General features: G+C 40.8%; 1 protein-coding gene across 1 annotated transcript in view; it reads left to right on the top strand.

Moving 5' to 3' along the window:
- LOC117530861 (protocadherin-15-like) overlaps positions 1 to 24,539 on the top strand; it is a 520,141-nt gene that overhangs the window by 104,714 nt on the left and 390,888 nt on the right. The window contains 1 exon segment of the mRNA XM_034193803.1: positions 1,241 to 1,306. Coding sequence (XP_034049694.1) covers positions 1,241 to 1,306 — 66 coding nt within the window.

Here is a 24,539-nt window from a genome sequence, read left to right as displayed (position 1 = left end):
TTTCTGTTGGATTTAGCTCAGGCAAGTGTGACCTGCATAGTCTCGCCTTGTTGTGCACCAGGAGGAACACTGGAACCATTGCACAAGCGTAGGATCTGCCAGTGGGTCCAAGGATTTCATCCTGATACCTAATAGCAGTCAGGGTGCCGTTGTCTATCCTGTAGAGGTCTTTGCATCCTTCCAGGGATATGCCTCCCCAGGCCGTCACTGACCCACCACCAAACCGGTAATGCTGAATGATGTTGCAGGCAACATAACATTCTCCAACGCATCTCAAGACCTTTTCACATCTGTCACATGTGCTCAGGTTGAACCTGCTCTCATCTGTGAAAAGCACATGGCACTAGTGGTGGACCTGCCAATTGTGGTGTTCTGCGGCAAATGCCAATTGAGTTCCAAGGTGTGGCCACTGAGCACAGCGCCCACTACAGGACTCAGGCCACCCTCATGAAGTCTGTTTGTGATTGTTTTGTCAGAAACACTCACACCAGAGGCCTGCTGGAGGTCATTTTGTAGGGCTCTGGCAGTGCTCATCCTGTTCCTCCTTGCACAACGGAGCAGATATTGGTCTTGCTGATGGATTAAGGACCATCTACAACCGTGTCCAGCTCTCCTAGAGTAACTGCCTGTCTCCTGGAATCTCCTCCATGTTCTTGAGACCAACTCTTCCAGGATGGGACATAATGATGTGCCATCCTGGAAGAGTTGGATTACCTGTGCAGCCTCTGTAGGGTGCAGGTACTGCACCATGCTGCCAGCAGTGACACTGACCTTGGCCAAATACAAAACGAGTGAAAAATCAGGGTGTCGTCTCACTGGTGCTCCTCGAGTGCACCTGCTGTTAATTTCATTAACACCAAAACAGCTCAAACTGATTAACAACCACCTCTGCTACTTATATATATATATATATATATATATATATATATATATATATATATATATATATATATATATATATATATATATATATATATATATATATATATAAATCTGTTCTAATGTACTTTATCTCTTCTGTTTATATTCTCCTCAGACCTTTCCATATCTTCAACAACTGTATTGTCTCTGTAATTTTCGCCTCCTTTTCAATCCCCACCATCTTTATCCTTTTATTCCATTCATTTGCTCTTCTTTACAGCCACCATCCATTCTTAAAGTACACGTACGTACACCTCTGTGCAGTCCCAAATCATTTGCACAAAAATGCTAATGTTATGTCTTTTGTTATTTATTTCAGAATGTAAGCTGTCTCGGTTGGGTCCTCCCGCTACCATTGTTGCCATAGATGAAGAGAGCCCCAACGGTAAAACACTCAGCTCTTTTATTCATTCTGTGCTATTCAGAACAGCTCTATACAAATGATATGAGACTTAAAGTGTATATAGGTACTTTTTTACACATTCAATCATCACATTTTACTGTTCATAAACACTTTTTTCTGTACGTACACAACAGAACATAACTGGTATGATATGTCACTAACACTTAATAATTAATCAATAAATTAATACTTGATATGGCTGTACCAGTTATGACAGAAGGTATGATTTGAGCAATTTGATTCATGTCGTGTTATAGAAGAATGAAAATGATAATTGCTTTCTATATGCAAAAAAATATGCTGAATAGAATTACCAATCCAACACGTTTTCACTGTCATTTTTCTCATTGAAGTAAAAGCTCACAAATTTTCACAAAGCTTTTCACAAATTCGTGAAAACTTTGTAACACATGAGCATGAAGACAGTCAAGGCTACAGCAATGTCATTTAACCCCAATAACCTTGACCTCCACCCCAATGATTGACCTCTTACTGATCCTACCATGGTCATTTGGTCAAAAGTGGGTAAAAACAAATCAAATTCCTTGACATTTTCCTCAATTCATGCTATCAGTTCAGTTTTATGGTTTTGTGGTTGACTGACATAAAAACGTTGGTAGACGGGGTACTACTATCTAGACTCAAAGGTGGTTCCATAGAGTGGCAACATGTGGCACGAGGGCATGCTCCCAGATCTGACTTGATCATGGAAAGACTGGTAACAGGCCAGACAGGTGTACATGAGTGACCAGGTAGTTGCTGGTGTTGCCTACGGTGCTGATGCAGGCATGGACATGTGGATATAAGGGATTTTTGCAGAGGACAGAACGGGTAGCTCAGTGTGTTTCAGTCAACCTGTCTGTGTCATTGAATTTCACCAGTTCACTCAGCTCTAAATAGGTACCAGTCTTGGCTGACAGAGTAACCTTTGATGGAATGGCATCTTGTCTATATGGAATCATAGACTTACTTACTGTCTTAAGTATTAGTTGGGGCAGGGGTGGTGACCAAGTGCACTTATTTCTAGTGTGGAAGGCTCCTGACTCAAAGCCGCCCCTGCCAATTCTCTGTATAATGTGGAGTTGTGTCAGGAGGGACATCCTTCATAAAACGTGGGCCAAATCAACATGCAAATCCACATCGGATCTGCTGTGGCAACCCTGAGTGAAACAAGGAAGAAGCCAGAGGGATTTACAGACTTAGTTGTGATTTAGGCTGGGCATACACTGTACGATATTTTCAATCGTTGTACTTGGCTCCAGTTCAAACTGTGCGACAAAACCGCAGGGTTTAAAAGTTGAGAGCGCACGATTCATGGTCTCACACTGTACGGCCCAATGCTCTGATGCGATCTGACTGCTCACATTGTACATTCAAAAACCACACATCGGAAGCATTTATTTATTTAAAAACAATTTATTTCATGCCTATCAGCGCGCACAGTGAGTGAAATCAGGTGGGGGGAGACTGAATGTATATGCACGCACGCACACACACAGCAGACAGCAACATGATCCATGAGAGGACAGTAAAAAAGAAAACATAAACATTCATAACAGGTGTTGCTACTTACACTGTTGTATAAATAAACTATATTTCATACGGAGTCATACAGCTGTGCAAGGTGCAGCAACTCCCTCATCTGTCATAAATCCTGTTGTTGTCTACTGTGTGTGCGCGCGCATATACGTTCAGTCTCCCACCGCCTGATTCCACTCACTGTGTGCGCTGATTGGCATGAACTTTAATCAATCAATCAATCAATCAATCAACTTTTTTCTTATATAGCGCCAAATCACAACAAACAGTTGCCCCAAGGCGCTCCATATTGTAAGGTAAGGCCATACAATAATTATGAAAAACCCCAACGGTCAAAACGACCCCCTATGAGCAAGCACTTGGCAACAGTGGGAAGGAAAAACTCCCTTTTAACAGGAAGAAACCTCCAGCAGAACCAGGCTCAGGGAGGGGCAGTCTTCTGCTGAGACTGGTTGGGGCTGAGGGAAAAAAACCAGGAAAAAGACATGCCGTGAAGGGGGGCAGAGATCGATCACTAATGATTAAATGCAGAGTGATGCATACGGAGCAAAAAGAGAAAGAAACAGTGCATCATGGGAACCCCCCCCCACAATCTACGTCTAAAGCAGCATAACCAAGGGATGGTCCAGGGTCACCCGATCCAGCCCTAACTATAAGCCTTAGCGAAAAGGAAAGTTTTAAGCCTAATCTTAAAAGTAGAGAGGGTATCTGTCTCCCTGATCTGAATTGGGAGCTGGTTCCACAGGAGAGGAGCCTGAAAGCTGAAGGCTCTGCCTCCCATTCTACTCTTACAAACCCTAGGAACTACAAGTAAGCCCGCAGTCTGAGAGCGAAGCGCTCTAATGGGGTAATATGGTACTACGAGGTCCCTAAGATAAGATGGGACCTGATTATTCAAAACCTTATAAGTAAGAAGAAGAATTTTAAATTCTATTCTAGAATTAACAGGAAGCCAATGAAGAGAGGCCAACACGGGTGAGATATGCTCTCTCCTGCTAGTCCCCGTCAGTACTCTAGCTGCAGCATTCTGAACCAACTGAAGGCTTTTTAGGGAACTTTTAGGACAACCTGATAATAATGAATTACAATAGTCCAGCCTAGAGGAAATAAATGCATGAATTAGTTTTTCAGCATCACTCTGAGACAAGACCTTTCTGATTTTAGAGATATTGCGTAAATGCAAAAAAGCAGTCCTACATATTTGTTTAATATGCGCTTTGAATGACATATCCTGATCAAAAATGACTCCAAGATTTCTCACAGTATTACTAGAGATCAGGGAAATGCCATCCAGAGTAACGATCTGGTTAGACACCATGCTTCTAAGATTTGTGGGGCCAAGTACAATAACTTCAGTTTTATCTGAGTTTAAAAGCAGGAAATTAGAGGTCATCCATGTCTTTATGTCTGTAAGACAATCCAGCAGTTTAGCTAATTGGTGTGTATCCTCTGGCTTCATGGATAGATAAAGCTGGGTATCATCTGCGTAACAATGAAAATTTAAGCAATACCGTCTAATAATACTGCCTAAGGGAAGCATGTATAAAGTGAATAAAATTGGTCCTAGCACAGAACCTTTAATATGATATTAGGTTATTGCGAGGGAACACACAAAAAAAAACTTTACATGAGAGAGCCGACCAAAATATCAAACAGGTTTGATTTTCATCCGACCATACGATTCCTGATCAGGAGGTGGTCGTGAGATGTTAAATGCAGCTCGTTACTCCATGTAGACTGCACAATGCAGGACGCACGATTAAGCTGAAACTCGGCGCGATCCAAAAAATTCTCGCACGAGTTTTCGGTTGCGTCCGTTTGTTTGTTGGTTGGTTGGTTGGTTGGTTTGTTAGCAGGATTACTCAAAAAAAAATCCTCAACGGATTTCAATCAAATTTTTACCAGGGGTGTAGCTTGGATGCAGGGAGAGTTGTTAACAGCAATAATAAAACATTTATCCCAGGAGAGTGAACTGTCCAAAAAATGCCCTCGGACTCCAGAGGGTTAACCACTGAATCTGAAACATGACAGTAGATGCGTGAAATGACGTGGAATAAGTCTCTTTGTCAAAGGGTATTCCATGTGACATCAGTGACCCTATGGCCTTGGCGGAGGTTTGCGCTCTCTGAGTGCTTATAGTTATAAATGGACTGCATTAATGTAGCGCTTTTCCATCAGCATCAGAAGCTCAAAGTGCTTTACAATGATGCCTTGCATTCACCCTTTCACACAGAGACACCTGCACACCGATGTCAGGCTGCTGTCATGCAAGGCGCTCACTATACACTGGGAGTAAGTAGGAGAATTAAGGAGCTTACCCAAGGACCCTTAGTGATTTTCCAGTCTGGCTGGGATTGAATCAAGAATCCTCTGGTCTGAAGCCCAACATTTAACCACTACACCATCACCATCACCTCCTTATCAGATGTTACAGGGACTTAGCTGTCCCGTAGTTGTTCCTTACTTGTTAGTTTTTTCAGAGACTTACTTAGTTGTTGCAGGAACTTACATTTATGCCATTTTTACTTAGTTGTTAGTTGTTACAGGGACTTATTTAGTTGTTACAGAGGACACTTCGCCAAACCATGGTGTCGTTTGTCACAAATGCCGGGACTAGGCACCCTAGTATGACTTCAAGGCAATTAAAACATAAATTAGTCACCTTGTCAGGTTGCAACAATAGATTTCTTGAGATGTAATCCAGTACTTAAAAGGTGCAGAGCACAAAACTAAGGCATTAATTGGTCTTTTTTAATTAGTTTTCACAAAGTTTCCTTTGCTACAAGAGATATGAATGCTTGTCTTTGCATAGTACAAATTGGACGGTGGATAGCTGTTTCACTTGTTTCACTCCTTATTTGAATATTTAAATATCTTTTGTCATTTTTTTCTTCAATTTTATTCACTCGCTTTGAACTGCTTGGCTCAGCACATAAAGAAATAAATAGAACAAAGGCCAACAGAGTTTTCAAATGCCTTTGTTTTAACACAAAAGGAAATTCCTTGAGTTTTCTCTTCTCCAGACTTGGCTCCAAGGGTTTAAGACCTTCTAATTAGTGGCTTCCAGTTTGATGGCGCTGCCATTTAGACAGAGGAACATAAACAAACACACAAGCCGATAGTGTACCTCGGGTTGTGGGGTACAAGTGTGCGTGTGTGAACATTGTGTAAAGCCCAGAGGATGGTTTTGGTGGAGAGATCTAATTTTGAAGACAGTTCGAGTTGAGAGCACTGTGACTATGACTTTGTTTGAATGACAGAAATCAGCCCAAACAGCTGAACAACCAAATTAAAGTTGAAAATCATACATGGGCTGCAGAAAGGTAGTATGTTTTTTAAAACAGAGTAGGTTACATCTTTTGTCTACATCACATAAACACTACCTTTATTTAAATTCTTAGAAACTACCAGATAAATGAAAATTCCAGCTGATATTATTTTAAAAATCCTCCTTTTCTGTCCTGCCATTGGGTAGCAGCCTAGGTGCCTTTTTTGACAAAGATAAGTTCACTGGCCTTGGCTTTGCAGATGGTACCGTTACCTTTGAGGAATCAGTGGGTCAGTGGATGAAGCTGAACGAGGAATCTGCCTGTCTGGATGTGTAATTGTCATGGACCGAGATGAAGATCCAGGCTCCCGACGACTTCCTGAATTTGGCCAACCAAAGTTTATCTTGATGTGAATGGTTCTAGCAATGGTGGGCAGTGCCGGGCGGCCCCGTACGATACTACATATTTCCACCCAGCTGTGCCAAATTGGCTGTGCCACCCAGCACAGAATTTCTGAAAAATGAACTGAAATATTCCTGAAAATGTACTAATTCAATCATATTTCAAGCTTATAAAGTCAGTTTTGCCATTTTAAACCAATAATTAAGTAATAAGAAATTCATTTCTCATTTTCTTCATATCAAATTGCAAACAGCAGCAATCAGAAAGTCAGCGCGTTCTGTGGCCACAGAGCTGTGAAGGGCAGCAGCTGAAAATGGCATCTCTGCTGCGCTCTGAACTGAAGAGACAAAAAAAAAAACCCGGCCATGAAAATCCACCGTTAATCCAGAGGTCCTTCTGTATCCATATGTGATGATGTATTCAGAAAATTACAGTTTATTTTACAGTTGAAAGGCTTCATGTTTCATAGCATGCAAATAGGAAACAGAATGTGACCTTTTGACCTCTTAAAATAGGCCAAGGTTAGCCATCTTTGAACTTGTCCAAGGTCTGTATCCCAAGAATATTCCCTGTCAATTTTAAGACCCTATATTTAATAGAACTGGACTTATCTTGAGCACGGACAGATGGACAGGCAGACAAACGCAATACCCAATGGCCATATTTTGATGGCTTCGGGTAATAAATGAAGATGTCGATAATTGCTTTTGCAGTTTGCATTTAAGTGGTTGTCAAATTGGATTTAAAACTACATCATCTGTTTAATGCTGCGTTTGTTTAACAATCAAATAAAAACCTGAGGGAACGCCACTTTGAACGCCATCTCGCTGTCTAACTTGTTTGTTTCCTGACTTGTTCGACTGGCTGTCGATGTGTTCATAAAAGCTCGTGTGCATGCACGTACGTGTGTGTTAGTGTGTGTCCGGGGGTTGTGCTGTAATCGTTCTAACAGGGCTGTTAAAATATAATTTGGTGTTGGACTGGTTTGTATGCATATTGCCATGTATTGCTGTGTGGCTGTGAAATAGTGTTACGGATTTAATAGAGAATCTAGCTTCAGGCTGATTATCATGGGCTGATGTTAGCGAATGAGAGAGAGAGACTCTGGGAAAGGCGAGAAAGAGGGAGCGAGGGGGAGGAAGAGTGCATAACGAGACGTACGTTTGTGAGACTTTGCTCAGGGAAACGTCATAAAGTAAGATAATATTAAATTAGGGCCATGGTTTTAATAATAACTAATAAAAATGTGATGAAAATGAGACACTAGGTTAGGCAGTGGGGAACACACATGATGAAAATGCACGTGTTCACATGCAGAGCATCATCATACTATAATTTGAGGAGTGTTTCTCTCTGTTCCCCTACTCCTCCAAGGTCATTTGGCCAATTTCCACCCAACTTGACATGGTCAATCCCAGATTTGCCTTTAAAGGGTCATTCGGAATGAAGGTCAAAAGTGTCCACTAAATGTGGCATGCATATGTAGAGTTCTGGATCAGATTTACCAAAAGTCAATCATTGTGCTTAAGGTCATTGTGTCAAAGTCAAAATGTGACTTTTTGATTTGCACTAAACATGGTGTTTAGTCCAGCTGAGGTCAAATTTGACAAAGAACTGTTTTTCAGGGTCAAGGTCATTGGAGTAAAAGGTCAAAATGGACATTTCTCTGTTTGATTTGCACCAAGCTTGGCACACATGTAAAGGTGGGCTCTGGAATTGCTCGGGTAAGGTCAGTCATTGGAGATCAATGACATTGAGTCAAAGGTCAAAATGTCAGTTTTCCCTCTCTGATTTATCACAAATGTGTCACTCATTTAGGTGAATTCCAGAAAAACTTTCCAGGTCAGTCATTTAGGTCAAGGTCACTGATATGACAGACTGCCATTAATGTCTTCATGCCCATGGGTCCTACTACAGAAAAGGCAATTTTGTCCGATTGACTGAAAGTGTTGAATTGATCATCTATGTAATAAACCTTGTATCAGGATTCCAAATTATATGAAGAGTTTCTAGTCATCTTAATCTACTGCACAGCAAAATCGCCAGTGTTAAATTAAAACTGACAATGTCTATAGTGTTATTTATCATTGGTGATTTTGCTGTGTGCTCCACCATTCCACAAGATGTTTTGGGATCTGGCGTCTTGGGTCTGTGGTCCCCAGAAGAATTTCACAACCCCAACCATCACCCCATGAGACAAAATTGACATTTATGATTAAAAAAAAAAAAAATCTTGGTTTCAGCCATAGTTTCATAAAACTACCACCATTCTCTGATCTGGTCCAGTTTCCAGTGCATCAATAAGATAACTAAATGAAATGGTCTCGAAGTATGAGCCATGATAAGAGTTGTTCAAATAAATGCTTAGGGTAGGTGCTTCCATGTCTCCCTTCAAATTTCCATGAACATAACATACTTTATGAACACAAAGTGAATAACGAAGCCGCCCAATTACTTCCGGCAACAGTACTGAACTCAACCCTTGAACTCAAACCATCTACATCAGTCAACCTTTTCAAATTGATATCTTATTTAAAGTAAAAGATTTGTTTGAATGTAATTCCTTGTGTATGTTGTATTGCTCATTGATTCTCCCATACTTCAGTTATTGTGCTGAAGTCTGGGGAAATACATATAACAGTACCACTAAACCAGTTTTTGCTACAAAAGAGAGCCATTAGAATAGTCAACAAAAAAGTTGCAGAGAGCATACTAACAATCTGTTTATTGCAGCCAATCAGTTAAAATTAAAGATATTGTTGACTCAAAAAATTGCACTTATGTGAAAAGCAAAACATGGTATTTTAACAGAGGAAGTCCAAAATTTATTCAGTTTTGTTACACAGGCGGTTTGCCATAGAAGAAAATGTAACTGTCGGATTATGTACTCACAAACTACTATGAAACAAAAATGTCCCTCTGTGTATGAAGTTAAGCTTTGGAATGCACTGACTCAAGAAATTAAATGTTGTACAAATGTTCAAAAGTTATAAAAGTTACAAAAGTTCCTGTTCCTGTTCTTTTTTGTTCATGATGTTACCCCCTGGCAGATCCCGAGCAGCCGGGAAAGCAGGCTGACTGGGTGACTGTGAGGAGGAAGCGTAGCCCTAAACAGAAGCCCCGTGTACACCGCCAACCCGTTCACATCTCTAACCGTTTTTCCCCACTCGACGACACACCCGCCGAGGATCAAACTCTGGTTATTGGCGACTCTGTTTTGCGAAATGTGAAGTTAGCGACACCAGCAACCATAGTCAATTGTCTTCCGGGGGCCAGAGCAGGCGACATTGAAGGAAATTTGAAACTGCTGGCTAAGGCTAAGCGTAAATTTGGTAAGATTGTAATTCACGTCGGCAGTAATGACACCCGGTTACGCCAATCGGAGGTCACTAAAATTAACATTAAATCGGTGTGTAACTTTGCAAAAACAATGTCGGACTCTGTAGTTTTCTCTGGGCCCCTCCCCAATCAGACCAGGAGTGACATGTTTAGCCGCATGTTCTCCTTGAATTGCTGGCTGTCTGAGTGGTGTCCAAAAAATGAGGTGGGCTTCATAGATAATTGGCAAAGCTTCTGGGGAAAACCTGGTCTTGTTAGGAGAGACGGCATCCATCCCACTTTGGATGGAGCAGCTCTCATTTCTAGAAATCTGGCCAATTTTCTTAAATCCTCCAAACCGTGACTATCCAGGGTTGGGACCAGGAAGCAGAGTTGTAGTCTTACACACCTCTCTGCAGCTTCTCTCCCCCTGCCATCCCCTCATTACCCCATCCCTGTAGAGACGGTGCCTGCTCCCAGACTACCAATAACCAGCAAAAATCTATTTAAGCATAAAAATTGAAAAAGAAAAAATAATATAGCACCTTCAACTGCACCACAGACTAAAACAGTTAAATGTGGTCTATTAAACATTAGGTCTCTCTCTTCTAAGTCCCTGTTGGTAAATGATATAATAATTGATCAACATATTGATTTATTCTGCCTTACAGAAACCTGGTTACAGCAGGATGAATATGTTAGTTTAAATGAGTCAACACCCCCGAGTCACACTAACTGTCAGAATGCTCGTAGCACGGGCCGGGGCGGAGGATTAGCAGCAATCTTCCATTCCAGCTTATTAATTAATCAAAAACCCAGACAGAGCTTTAATTCATTTGAAAGCTTGACTCTTAGTCTTGTCCATCCAAATTGGAAGTCCCAAAAACCAGTTTTATTTGTTATTATCTATCGTCCACCTGGTCGTTACTGTGAGTTTCTCTGTGAATTTTCAGACCTTTTGTCTGACTTAGTGCTTAGCTCAGATAAGATAATTATAGTGGGCGATTTTAACATCCACACAGATGCTGAGAATGACAGCCTCAACACTGCATTTAATCTATTATTAGACTCTATTGGCTTTGCTCAAAAAGTAAATGAGTCCACCCACCACTTTAATCATATCTTAGATCTTGTTCTGACTTATGGTATGGAAATAGAAGACTTAACAGTATTCTCTAATTTCCTGCTTTTAAACTCAGATAAAACTGAAGTTATTGTACTTGGCCCCACAAATCTTAGAAACATGGTGTCTAACCAGATCCTTACTCTGGATGGCATTACCCTGACCTCTAGTAATACTGTGAGAAATCTTGGAGTCATTTTTGATCAGGATATGTCATTCAAAGCGGATATTAAACAAATATGTAGGACTGCTTTTTTGCATTTACGCAATATCTCTAAAATCAGAAAGGTCTTGTCTCAGAGTGATGCTGAAAAACTAATTCATGCATTTATTTCCTCTAGGCTGGACTATTGTAATTCATTATTATCAGGTTGTCCTAAAAGTTCCCTAAAAAGCCTTCAGTTAATTCAAATGCTGCAGCTAGAGTACTGACAGGGACTAGAAGGAGAGAGCATATCTCACCCATATTGGCCTCTCTTCATTGGCTTCCTGTTAATTCTAGAATAGAATTTAAAATTCTTCTTCTTACTTATAAGGTTTTGAATAATCAGGTCCCATCTTATCTTAGGGACCTCGTAGTACCATATCACCCCAATAGAGCGCTTCGCTCTCAGACTGCAGGCTTACTTGTAGTTCCTAGGGTTTGTAAGAGTAGAATGGGAGGCAGAGCCTTCAGCTTTCAGGCTCCTCTCCTGTGGAACCAGCTCCCAATTCAGATCAGGGAGACAGATACCCTCTCTACTTTTAAGATTAGGCTTAAAACTTTCCTTTTTGCTAAAGCTTATAGTTAGGGCTGGATCAGGTGACCTTGAACCATCCCTTAGTTATGCTGCTATAGATGTAGACTGCTGGGGGGTTCCCATGATGCACTGTTTCTTTCTTTTTTTGTTCTTCATGCACCACTCTGTATTTAATCATTAGTGATCAATCTCTGCTCCCCTCCACAGCATGTCTTTTTCCTGGTTCTCTCCCTCAGCCCCAACCAGTCCCAGCAGAAGACTGCCCCTCCCTGAGCCTGGTTCTGCTGGAGGTTTCTTCCTGTTAAAAGGGAGTTTTTCCTTCCCACTGTAGCCAAGTGCTTGCTCACAGGGGGTCATTTTGACCGTTGGGGTTTTACATAATTATTGTATGGCCTTGCCTTACAATATAAAGCACCTTGGGGCAACTGTTTGTTGTGATTTGGCGCTATATAAAAAAACTGATTGATTGATTGATTGATGATGTGTGTTTATGTGGATGAGAAATGGATGAAATGACATGACATGAGTATGAAAACATAAATAAATGATTAAAAAAAACAAATGAAAAATGAAATGATAAAGGCAAGCAAGATACTGGACTCCTCAACCTTTCCCAACACCCAATCTATGCAAACACTGAGCAAAAAAAAGATTGGTGGCATATCGAAGTCACCCTGTCTGTCCATTCGTCTGTCCATCTCCTAAACCTGTTGGCGGATTTCGGTTAAATTACACAGGATGGCAGCAACCACTGTGAAGAAAGAACATCTGGTCCATCTTCAAGAGAACATTCTGGAATTGGTCTTTTGTTTTTATTCAATGCATCATATGCAACCTGGTCTCACAGCAAGTCATGATTCAGCAGCACAAAATATACATTAATCTATTGGTTTACGATATTGTGATGAAAAGCGCCTCATTTTCGTCACGGCAGCACAAATTAATTTTAATTCTTTCCGTGATGGCTGCATGAAATTTAAAGTGAAGCGGGGGGGTTGGGTGGTTATGGTTAGGGTGGGGGGAAGGAGGAGGATTAGGTTATGGTTAAGGTTAGGGTTGGGGGTAGGAATAGGGTTAGTAATAGTGAGTTAAAAAAAAAAAACCCCATCATGAAAATTTGACTCATTTCGTGACAGGAGCACGAAAAAAAAGTGAGACTGGGCTGTCATATGATACTGATGTCATAATTTCTATGGATATACCAATTATCAGCATCGGCCGATTATCAGTCTATCCCTACAGAGCACCCAGAGGAAATATCGGCCTATGCAGATTATCGGCCCAGCCGATTATCATTCTATCCCTACAGAGCACCCAGAGTGATTATCAGCCAATGCAGATTATCAACCCAGCCGATTATCATTCTATCCCGACAGAGCACCCAGAGGGATTATCGGCCAATGCAGATCAGACCATCTGATTATCATTCTATCCCTACAGAGCACCCAGAGGGATCGGCCGATGCAGATTATCGGCCCAGCCGATTATCAATCTATCCCTACAGAGCACCCAGAGGGATTATCGGCCAATGCAGATTCAGACCAGCTGATTATCAATCTATCCCTACAGAGCACCCAGAGGGATTTATCGGCCAGTGCAGATTGTCAGACCAGCCGATTATCGGTCTATCCCAAATATTTTCGCTCTCTTTCACACATCTCTGATTTGTATTTTATTGTCACTTTTTTGCAGTCATCTTTTGTTTTGCACAGAACATCTGTAAAAGCCAACAATTATATTCCAATGTGTGCTATAAAGGATCAGGCTGTCAGCCCAAACTGAATTTATGTGAGTTTATTATTCTCCACATCTGTTTGTTCGCTTTGGATTTATCTTTCCTAGCGACAGATATGATTACATTTCTTGGTATGATTTGAATGCCCCAGCACAATGTTCATTTTCTCCCCAGTCTTCCTAATTTTCCCCTTTATGCTCTAGTCAGCCCCTCTATATCTGCCCTCACTGGTTTTCTATTTTCTCTTTTTTTTCCTGTTTTCTGTCTCTGATTGCGCTTTGTGCTTCTTCTTATTTATTTATTTTTGAGATTTCCCTTTTGTTCACAGCTGTGCCTTCTGCCCATGTGCTTCAACACACAGGTCAATTTAATCGTGTGCAGCTCAGTCACGCATCCTATAAAGTGAGGTCGCAGTGAAATGAGCCCATTTGTTTTAGATGGACTATACAATTAAATTAGAGAGTTACACAAGGTCTAGGCTATTGCCAGAGAGTTTTAACTTGTCTTGCAAAGCCAAAAGGTCTGGTGGGGGGGGAGTAGTCATCCTTTAATAAATAAAAAAATAAAAATAAAACTTTTCCCTCCATTTAAAATCTTTTGGTTGATTATTTAATCCTATAGTGAATTATGAAAGACATCTGACAGTTTCCCTGGCAGCACAGAAGGCCACGACCCAATTTTAAGTGCAGTGGCTTAGATATGAGATTGTTTGGTGAGTGTGTGCACACAGAGGGAAACGTGCACAATTTAATAATTGAAAATTCTCGATCCTCCAGGAGGATGATAATCTGTGAGGTTCAATCAAACCCAATTACGCTTGTCTGACATCTTCATTTCTCTAATGAAGGAGGTAGAAAATGATTGACATCTTAGTGGAAGTTGGGAAAAACTCTTTCCTGTGTTGTGATGCATCACTTCTCCCTCATTTTTGAAAGGAATAAAACTGCCTGGAAAGGTATTTTCCAAACAATACTCTTTAATCTGGCTTGTAATAATACAGTAACAAAACCTGTCTGATTTGTCCTTGTCCCTGCAGCAAGGGATAGGTGGGGATGGACCCGTTGTCAGTCTGGGTGGTTGCAATCCACCGTGGTGTGGTGCATGCAGCAGCGTGTGGCACCAGCTCAGCAAGCACAAAATGTAGAAAAAAATTTCAGTGTCTCATAACATAACACCAGTGGTGGGCACAGTTCCGCTAATCTGCTACTAATTAGCAAAGCTAACTTTTTTCTTAGCAGATCAGCTTTTCAGCTAACTTGAAAAATCATCAGAGGACTAATTAGCTTCCACTAAATTTAGTTCTGCTAATTTAAGCTGATAACATTTTTTGTACAGTTAGTAAGGGTGAAATACATTTATAAACCCTAAAGTCATACATGATGGTTCGGGTCTGCTACGTATTTTGCAGCAGTCAGGTAGCTAAGAGGAGCTGAGCTCAACTCTACCCCAGGAGAAGGGGGCTGGCTACCAGGCTGCCACAAAAAAAAGTCATTTTCCTTCACAGCATACAGTGGTCCAGCCGTGAGGCAGACATCTTGAGAAGGAAACCAGGTCTGACTTATGGTTTTGATTTATAAATTAAATTAATCCAGATAGAATAACTACATTGACTACGTTTACATGCAACCAATAACCCTTTCATAATCCTTTCATAACCAGAATATTAGCAGTAACCCGGTTGCACACGGCCATGTACACACCCGCAAAAACCCGAATATGCTCATATTCCGGTTTTTAAAAATCTGAATAAGACCCCTGGGTTACTCCTTTTCTAACCCGAATATCAGGTCATATAAATGCGCATCGGGATATCCCCATGGAAAGGAACATTATTTTGTGTTCTGCGCATGTCCTATCCGCAAGGAATCTTGGTCTTTTGAGTACGGCAGCTACTTGTATGCGGCGCGCACAACCCACCGGACACCACAGAAGCAGAGGTAAACAGCGCATTGTGTTCTGCATCTTATCAGGTGGGGTCGCGGCACCGGTCGGCATCACCGCGATTGCTCTGCCTCCAATGCACTTACTGAGTCTGTGGACTCGGTAAGCGCCGCAGCGGGCCACTCACACTGCCCCCCTCTCTGCTGTGTGGAGTTGCACCAAATCTGGCAACAGGTCCAGAGACTACGGTCGCTGTTTTGATGCGGAGGCAGCCCTCAGGAGAGAAAAGTGAGAAAATGTTAATGCCTGTTTGAGAAAAGTGTGTAGTGAGGGGTTTTACATGAAGCAGAATTACACGAAGCAGGATTTGCACGAACGCTAGACCAAATCAAGCACCGGTGGAAGACGTGCGTCGCTGTTTAGATGGGGATATTCCAAATGATAACAATGACCATGTATACAGGAGTAACTTATTCCTAATGATTCAGAAACCGGAATATTGACCTTAACCCGAATATTAACGGCATGTAAACATAGTCACTAATGTCAACTCTGTCATTTATACAAAGTGAAAATATAACAAATCTTTTAATTTAAAAATAATGCACTAATTGTGAAGTTTTGAACATTAACACACACAGATGCTCAAAGGGATTATAGGTAAACTGAGCCTCTGCTCACACTGATTGGTTGATTCATTTATTCTGTGTAAAAACCAAAGCAATTTACTGTAACGTGTGTGTTGGTGTTTACAAATAAATGTGCTTTTGTAAAATATGTAATTTTATTCATTTGTAAAAAAAGGCATTTGCAAAACCAAAAAGTCTGTTTGTTAAGTTGTGGTTGTATCACACACACACACACACACACACACACACACACACACATATATATATATATATATATATATATATATATATATATATATATATATATATATATATATATATATATATATATATATATATATATATATATATATATATATATATATATATATATATATATATAAAACCACACACTAAGGTGCACAAGGTTCAGGCATCCCACAGTTATAATAAAAATAGCATTTTTCTTAAATTGGTTATTAAGGCTTATACTGTGACTTATACTCTGTTTCAACCGAAAAATCGCACGTAAATAGAACCTAATTTTTAGAGATTGTCATTGAAGTTGAAATTCATCACACATTTAGTTTATTTAACCAATATTTATCAGGTTTTTGTAATTTTTTATGCTTTCATGATGCAATAAATGTGCCTAAAACATTTGCACAGTACTATATATCTATCATATTCTTGTAAATAATTAAGTCCCTTCAGCTGCTCCCTTGTGTTCACTCAGGGTTGCCATATTAAATCTGAGATGGTTGATTCATTCATTCTGTGTAAAAACCAACACAAGTTACTGTAACGTGTGTGTTGGTGTTTACAAATAAATGTGCTTTTGTAAAATGTCATTTTTTTCATTTGTTAAAAAACACATGATGACATGTTGTGCATGTTGAACAGCACAAGTTTTATGCTGGATACCCTTCCTGACACAAATCCACATTACATGTAGAAACGTGGGAGGGTGGGGTTTGAACTGATGTCGCAGACCGAACGGTCCCCCCTAAAAATCGGTCCACCCTGCCTTCACTGCACATGCGTCATTAGCCACGGTTCACTGATTATCACGTCGTTTCTGCTTAAAACTGCACTCCGGTCATCATCTATCTCAGTGATAGAAGCTTTTGTACAACAATCATTTCCACATAAATTCAGCATTATTTCATCATAAAAGACGGAGGAAGCGATCACAACACCGCGGTTACATGAGCTCCTAGCTGATGCGTTCCCTGTGCGTCGGACATTTCAGTGTGTCACTGAGTATCACCTCGTTTCTGTTTAAAACTGACTTGAGAATGATTTAAGAGGTTTTAGTTTGTCATCTGATGGTTAATAATCACATTAATCCATTTGATCACTTTGGGTGAAGAGACTGTCTCAGAGCTCTGAAATGACGCATGCGCAGTGCAGGGGGGAAGACCAATTTTTAGGGGCGGACTGTTCGGTCTGCGACACCAGAAACTTTCTGCACTGAGACCAAGTGCAGTAACCACTTGGTCACCACCCCTGTTTATCCTATTGTTTTAAATATTTGACCATTTTATCATATTATATGTGTATGTGTGCATGTGTGTGTGTAAATTGGACACTTTAATTCTTTAATTGAATTGTAAGGTGGAAATAAGAGACATTTTACAAGAATAATGTTTTGAACATTGAATTACTATCAGATTTACTTTGCAATATGTCATTCAGTCACTAGAGGCAGCAGTTGGATCTTAATGGTTAACAGGCATGTAAAGGACAGAAGAACACTGCAGGAGTAGGTTTCTTGAAAAATGAAACAGCGTGGCTACATGTCCTACAAACCCAATGATGTGACATCACCTGGTGGCAGATAAGGAGAATCCATGCAGATTGAAATATGCAGCTCGATTTGCTTGGCTGAATGTCAGCCTTCAAAAACACCATCTGTTGTTTTTTTTGTGGAGTAATACTTGAGTAACTGTGCCTGTCTAAACATACCAGTAAGAGATGGTGCACTTGTAAACTGCATTAGCAACAGCAATTACTGGATGTCCAGCAAATAGGCCATCAGCTGAAGCGTAAAAACAGGCCGTAAACATGTTTTGCTCCAGCAACACCAGGAATACTCTTTAAAGGTTATACAGTGTGTGAGGTTCAATACACAACAATCATTACAGTACATCCAGAAAATATTAACAGCACTTCCCTTTCCACATTTTTGTGTGTGTGTGTTACAGCCTTATTCTAAAATGGATTAAATAAAGTTTTTTCCTCATAATTCTACACACAATACCCCATAATGACAATTTGAAAATGTCTTTGAGATTTTTGCAAATTTATTAAAAAAAAGAAATCACGTACATAAATATTCATAGCCTTTGCCATTTCCACTGATCATCCTTGAGATGTTTCTACAGCTTAATTGAAGTCCACCTATGGTACATTCAGTTGATTGGACATGATTTGGAAAGGCACACACGTGTCTACATATAAGGTCCCAGAGTTGACAGTGCATGTTAGAGCACAAGCCAAGCATGAAGTCAAAGGAATTGTCAGTAGACAGGATTGTCTCGAGACAGAAATCTGGGGAAGGGTACAGAAACAGTTCTGCTGCTTTGGAGGTCCAAATGAGCACAGTGGCCTCCATCATCTGTAAATGGAAGTTCAGATCCTCCAGGACTCTTTCTAGTGCTGGCCGCCATCGAAACTGAGTGATCAGGGAGAAGGGCCTTAGTCAGGGAGATGACCAAGAACCAACATTCCTCTGTGGAGAAGAGAACCTTCCAGAAGGACAACCATCTCTGCTGCAATCCACCAATCAGGCCTGTATGGTAGAGTGGCCAGACAGAAGCCACTCCTTAGTAAAAGGCACATGGCAGCCCACCTGGAGTTTGCCAAAAGGCACCTGAAGGACTCTCGGACCATGAGAAACAAAATTCTCTGGTCTGATGAGACAAAGATTGAACTCTTTGGTGTGAATGCCATGGGTCATGTTTGGAGGAAACCAGGCACCATCCCTACAGTGAAGCATGGTCATGGCAGCATCATGCTGTGGGGATGTTTTTCAGCAGCAGGAACTGGGAGACTAGTCAGGATTGAGGGAAAGATGAATGCAACAATGTACAGAGACATCCTGGATGAAAACCTGCTCCAGAGCGCTTTTGACCTCAGACTGGAGTGACAGTTCAGTTTTCAGCAGGACAGTGACCCTAAGCACAGCCAAGATATCAAAGGAGTGACTTCAGAACAACTCTGTGAATGGCCTTGAGTGGCCCAACCACAGACCTGATTCCGATTGAACATCTCAGGAGAGATCTGAAAATTGCTGTGCACCGACGCTCACCATCCAACCTGTTGGAGCTTGAGAGGTGCTGCAAAGAGGAATGAACAAAACTGTCCAAAGATAGGTGCACCAAACTTGTGGCATCATATTTAAGAAGACTTAAGAGTGTAATTTCTGCCAAAGGTGCATCAACAAAGTAATGAGCAAAAGGGTGTGAATACTTACGTACATGGGATTTCTTATAAATTTACAAAAAAAAAAAAAAATCATGTTGTCATGTGCTGTGAGTAGAATTTTGAGGGGAAAAATGAATTTACTCCATTTTGGAATAAGGCTGGAAAAAGTCAAGCACTGTGAATACTTTCCAGATACATTGTACGTCAAAAACTGTCCAACAAAGCTGCTGCTGGCTTTTGTTTATCTGTTTGATTATTGTGTGTGTGTGTGTGTGTGTGTGTGTGTGTGTGTGTGTGTGTGTGTGTGTGTGTGTGTGTGTGTGTGTGTGTGTGTGTGTGTGTGTGTGTGTGTGTTTGCAGCTTTGATTCCATGCTTGGATATGTCCAGTTATAATGTTATACTGTATATTGCAAATTTGGTACATGGGCTATTTTATAGCCCCTGCAAACAAACATTTGTTGGGGGGGGGGTGGAAATCACCCAGTCCATCCGTCCATCTGCCCATTAGAATATCAATATAGGTTACTCCTCTTGAACCAGTTGGTGGACTTCATATGAAGATGTCCATGAAGGAAAATAATACCAGTACAAGATTTTCAAGGGACGAAAAATACAGTTTTGTATCTAAATGGTGCATCATATGATGTGGCTATTTTAAGCACCACTTCTCCAAATGGGGTTGTCAAATTTTAATGAAACTTCACACAATGGTATGACACCATGTGAAGATGTGCATGAAGGAAAAGAATTATAATCTGAGGCAGCTGGACTTATGTTTGTCTTTTTTTAATACATGTTCATTGTCAGTTAAATTTACAGAGGCTGACTGGTTGATTAATTCAGGTATGTTGTCACCAAAAAATTACAACCACTGATATACAATACATAAAAGCAAGTAGTATTGGGGGGGTATTAGGTGAATCCTCAATAAGATGATTTTTGTGAATGGAAACATTTATTTGTAAAGTAGTAGCTTTGAGACTGTGACATTTTCTAATTTGTCAGGCTTCACGACTGCTGTTCCCCTCCCGGGGACATTTCATGATCAAACTCACTCACTCACTCACTCACTCACCCAACTTAAACCGCTCATCCGGGATTGGGTCGCAGGGACAACAGCTCCAGTAGGGGACCCCAAACGTCCCTTTCCCGGGCCACATTTATCACCTCTGACTGGTCTACCCTGAGGTGTTCTGGATGTGGAGATATGAATATTCCCCCCGGGGGAAGACCTAGTCTCCCCGGGGTCTCTTACCAGCTGGACATGCCTGGAACACCTCAATAAGGAGGCGCCCAGGAGGCATCCTTTCCAGATGCCCAAACCACCTCAGCTGGCTCCTTTTAACATGAGGAGCCGTGGCTCTACTCCGAGCTCCTCACAAATGGGGGAAAAAAAGCTGTTCTCAAATATTCATAATGTAATTACGGAAATATTCTGCCAGCTGTGGCTACCAATTTCAATTTATTTTCATTTATATAGTGCCAAATCACAACAGAGTTACCTCAAAGCACTTCACACAGGTAAGGTCTAACCTTACCAACTCCCAGAGCAACAGTGGTAAGGAAAAACTCCCTCTGAGGAAGAAACCTCAAGCAGACCAGACTCAAAGGGGTGACCCTCTGCTTGGGCCATGCTACAAACATAAATTACAGAACAATTCACGGATGAATATACAAGAAATGCTATTGGCGCACAGGACAGGAGGGTCGCCAACACAAATACAACTCCCATCTCTGGAAGGAGCTGCACCTTAAACAGAGAGAAAAAACAGAATCAGGCATCAGAAAGACAAAAAATACTGTATAATTTGCCATCATTAAACAACAAGAAAAACAGAAGAAATACTAAGGTGATCGCCGGCCACTAGCCCTAAAACTTCATTAAAAGACCCAGAATTTAGGTAACGTAGAGGCCGCAGCCCACTCCAATTACTAATAAATGAATTAAAAGAGTAAAAAGCGTAAAACAAAACTGTACCAGTATGCTAGCCATATGAAAAGGAAAATAAGTGCATCTTAAGTCTGGACTTGAAAATCTCCACAGAATCTGACTGTTTTATTGATGCAGGGAGATCATTCCACAGAACAGGGGCACGATAAGAGAAAGCTCTGTGACCCGTAGACTTCTTATTCACCTTAGGGACACAAAGTAGTCCTGTACCCTGAGAACATAAAGTCGGGCCGGTACGTAAGGTTTAATTAGGTCAGCTAGGTAGGGAGGTGCCAGTCCATGAATAATTTTATAGGTTAGTAGTAGAATCATAAAATCTGATCTCACTGGGACAGGAAGCCAGTGAAGGGATGCCAAAATGGGTGTATTGGGTGCTACCAGGAGAATTATGTAAAAATTATAGTGAATATGTAAATGGTTTTACATAAAAACTAAATTTTACAGTGCAGACGTAATTTTATTGTCTAATTAGAAGATACATTTGTAAAAATTCTCATCTGTAAAACTGTATTGTACAGTTTTTGGTATTATGGTTTTTCTGTGTTTAAACTAGTCATTTATAAATTCTACAATGATACATAATTATTTTAACATATTTGTACTTTTACATTCAGTTTCGTTTCACATTTTACACATTATTTAGTGCAGCAGATAAGTGGAAAAATATTTCAAATGGTGATAAAAGCACCAAAATTTGTAAAGATATGCTTCAGGGGCCATATATTTAAAAAAAAAAATCCCACGGGCCAATCAAAAGAGACCAAGATGGTAGCATTTGCACCTTTCACGAAATTCCATCTTGCACCCACACTTGGTCAACTGTTGACAACTCTCTGCAATAGGTGGAAGCTCTGTCCAGAAGACCTGCCACAGATCACCTTTCTTCGTCCAGCCCCAGTCAGCAGGAGTTGCTGTTTCTGGCTGGCACAGTGTTGACTGGCTCCATATGCAGCCTGCCTGGTAGGCAGCATGCTTGGTGTGTTGCAGTAGTGCCCCTCTGGTTGGAGGAATGGATTCATATGGTCTCTGCTTTCGTGCAAACATGTCCAGCCTTGCATCATCAACACCTTCAGCTCTACTGGATCTGTCATACATCATGACCACAAACTTCTCCAGGATCCTCAGATCATCAGCCTCCACTTTCAGTGGGTACTGACTGAGTTTGGTAAAGACATCAGATACTTCAGGGTATACATCCCATGTTTGCCATGCAGACTTCTTCCCTTTACCACGTCACAACCCGTAAAAACATGGAAGAAGAGGATTCCTCTAGTCTTCCTCAGGCCAGTGGAAAAACAGAGATCATGTACAGGAATCCACATTAGGTTCCATCCTTGGCCAAAAGCAATCCACAACTGTGGCTATCTAACTGTATCTAACTAATACAACCCCTGACAATAATTATGGAATCACTGGCCTCGGAGGATGTTCATTCAGTTTAATTTTGTAGAAAAAAAGCAGATCACAGACATGACACAAAACTAAAGTCATTTCAAATGGAAACTTTCTGGCTTTAAGAAACACTATAAGAAATCAGGAAAAAAAATTGTGGCAGTCAGTAACGGTTACTTTTTTAGACCAAGCAGAGGGAAAAAAAATATGGAATCACTCAATTCTGAGGAAAAAATTATGGAATCATGAAAAACAAAAGAACGCTCCAACACATCACTAGTATTTTGTTGCACCACCTCTGGCTTTTATAACAGCTTGCAGTCTCTGAGGCATGGACTTAATGAGTGACAAACAGTACTCTTCATCAATCTGGCTCCAACTTTCTCTGATTGCTGTTGCCAGATCAGCTTTGCAGGTTGGAGCCTTGTCATGGACCATTTTCTTCAACTTCCAAAGATTTTCAATTGGATTAAGATCCGGACTATTTGCAGGCCATGACATTGACCCTATGTGTCTTTTGGCAAGGAATGTTTTCACAGTTTTTGCTCTATGGCAAGATGCATTATCATCTTGAAAAATGACCTTTCAATTGATGGAATAAGAAAAGTGTCCAAAATATCAACGTAAACTTGTGCATTTATTGATGATGTAATGACAGCCATCTCCCCAGTGCCTTTACCTGACATGCAGCCCCATATCATCAATGACTGTGGAAATTTACATGTTCTCTTCAGGCAGTCATCTTTATAAATCTCATTGGAACGGGACCAAACAAAAGTTCCAGCATCATCGCCTTGCCCAATGCAGATTCGAGATTCATCACTGAATATGACTTTCATCCAGTCATCCACAGTCCACGACTGCTTTTCCTTAGCCCATTGTAACCTTGTTTTTCTTCTGTTTAGGTGTTAATGATGGCTTTCGTTTAGCTTTTCCGTATGTAAATCCCATTTCCTTTAAGCGGTTTCTTACAGTTCGGTCACAGACGTTGACTCCAGTTTCCTCCCATTCGTTCCTCATTTGTTTTGTTGTGCATTTTTGATTTTTGAGACATATTGCTTTAAGTTTTCTGTCTTCACGCTTTGATGTCTTCCTTGGTCTACCAGTATGTTTGCCTTTAACAACCTTCCCATGTTGTTTGCATTTGGTCCAGAGTTTAGACACAGCTGACTGTGAACAACCAACATCTTTTGCAACATTGCGTGATGATTTACCCTCTTTTAAGAGTTTAATAATCCTCTCCTTTGATTCAATTTGACATCTCTCGTGTTGGAGCCATGATTCATGTCAGTCCACTTGGTGCAACAGCTCTCCAAGGTGTGATCACTCCTTTTTAGATGCAGACTAACGAGCAGAACTGATTTGATGCAGGTGTTAGTTTTGGGGATGAAAATTTACAGGGTGATTCCATAATTTATTCCTCAGAATTGAGTAAGTCCATATTTTTTCCCTCTGCTTGGTCTAAAAAAGTAACCGTTACTGACTGCCACAATTTTTTTTCTTGATTTCTTATAGTGTTTCTTAAAGCCAGAAAGTTGCCATTTGAAATGACTTTAATTTTGTGTCATGTCTGTGATCTGCTTTTTTTCTACAAAATTAAACAACTGAATGAACATCCTCCGAGGCCGGTGATTCCATAATTATTGCCAGGGGTTGTATACTAGCAATATTAGTTAGGAGGAGCTGGGGTAGGAGTGTGGGGTCCGGGAGGTCTGGGCGGCTTTGCTTGAGCTGCTGCCCCCGCGACCCGACACCAAATAAAGCGGAAGAAAATGGATGGATGGATGGATGGATGGATGGATGGATGGATGGATGGATGGATGGATG

This window comes from Thalassophryne amazonica, chromosome 18 (assembly GCF_902500255.1).
Source record: "Thalassophryne amazonica chromosome 18, fThaAma1.1, whole genome shotgun sequence".
NCBI classification, from domain to species: domain Eukaryota; kingdom Metazoa; phylum Chordata; class Actinopteri; order Batrachoidiformes; family Batrachoididae; genus Thalassophryne; species Thalassophryne amazonica.
The sequence above is the reverse complement of the archived record's forward strand: the minus strand, read 5'-3'. Positions and strand labels throughout refer to the sequence as shown.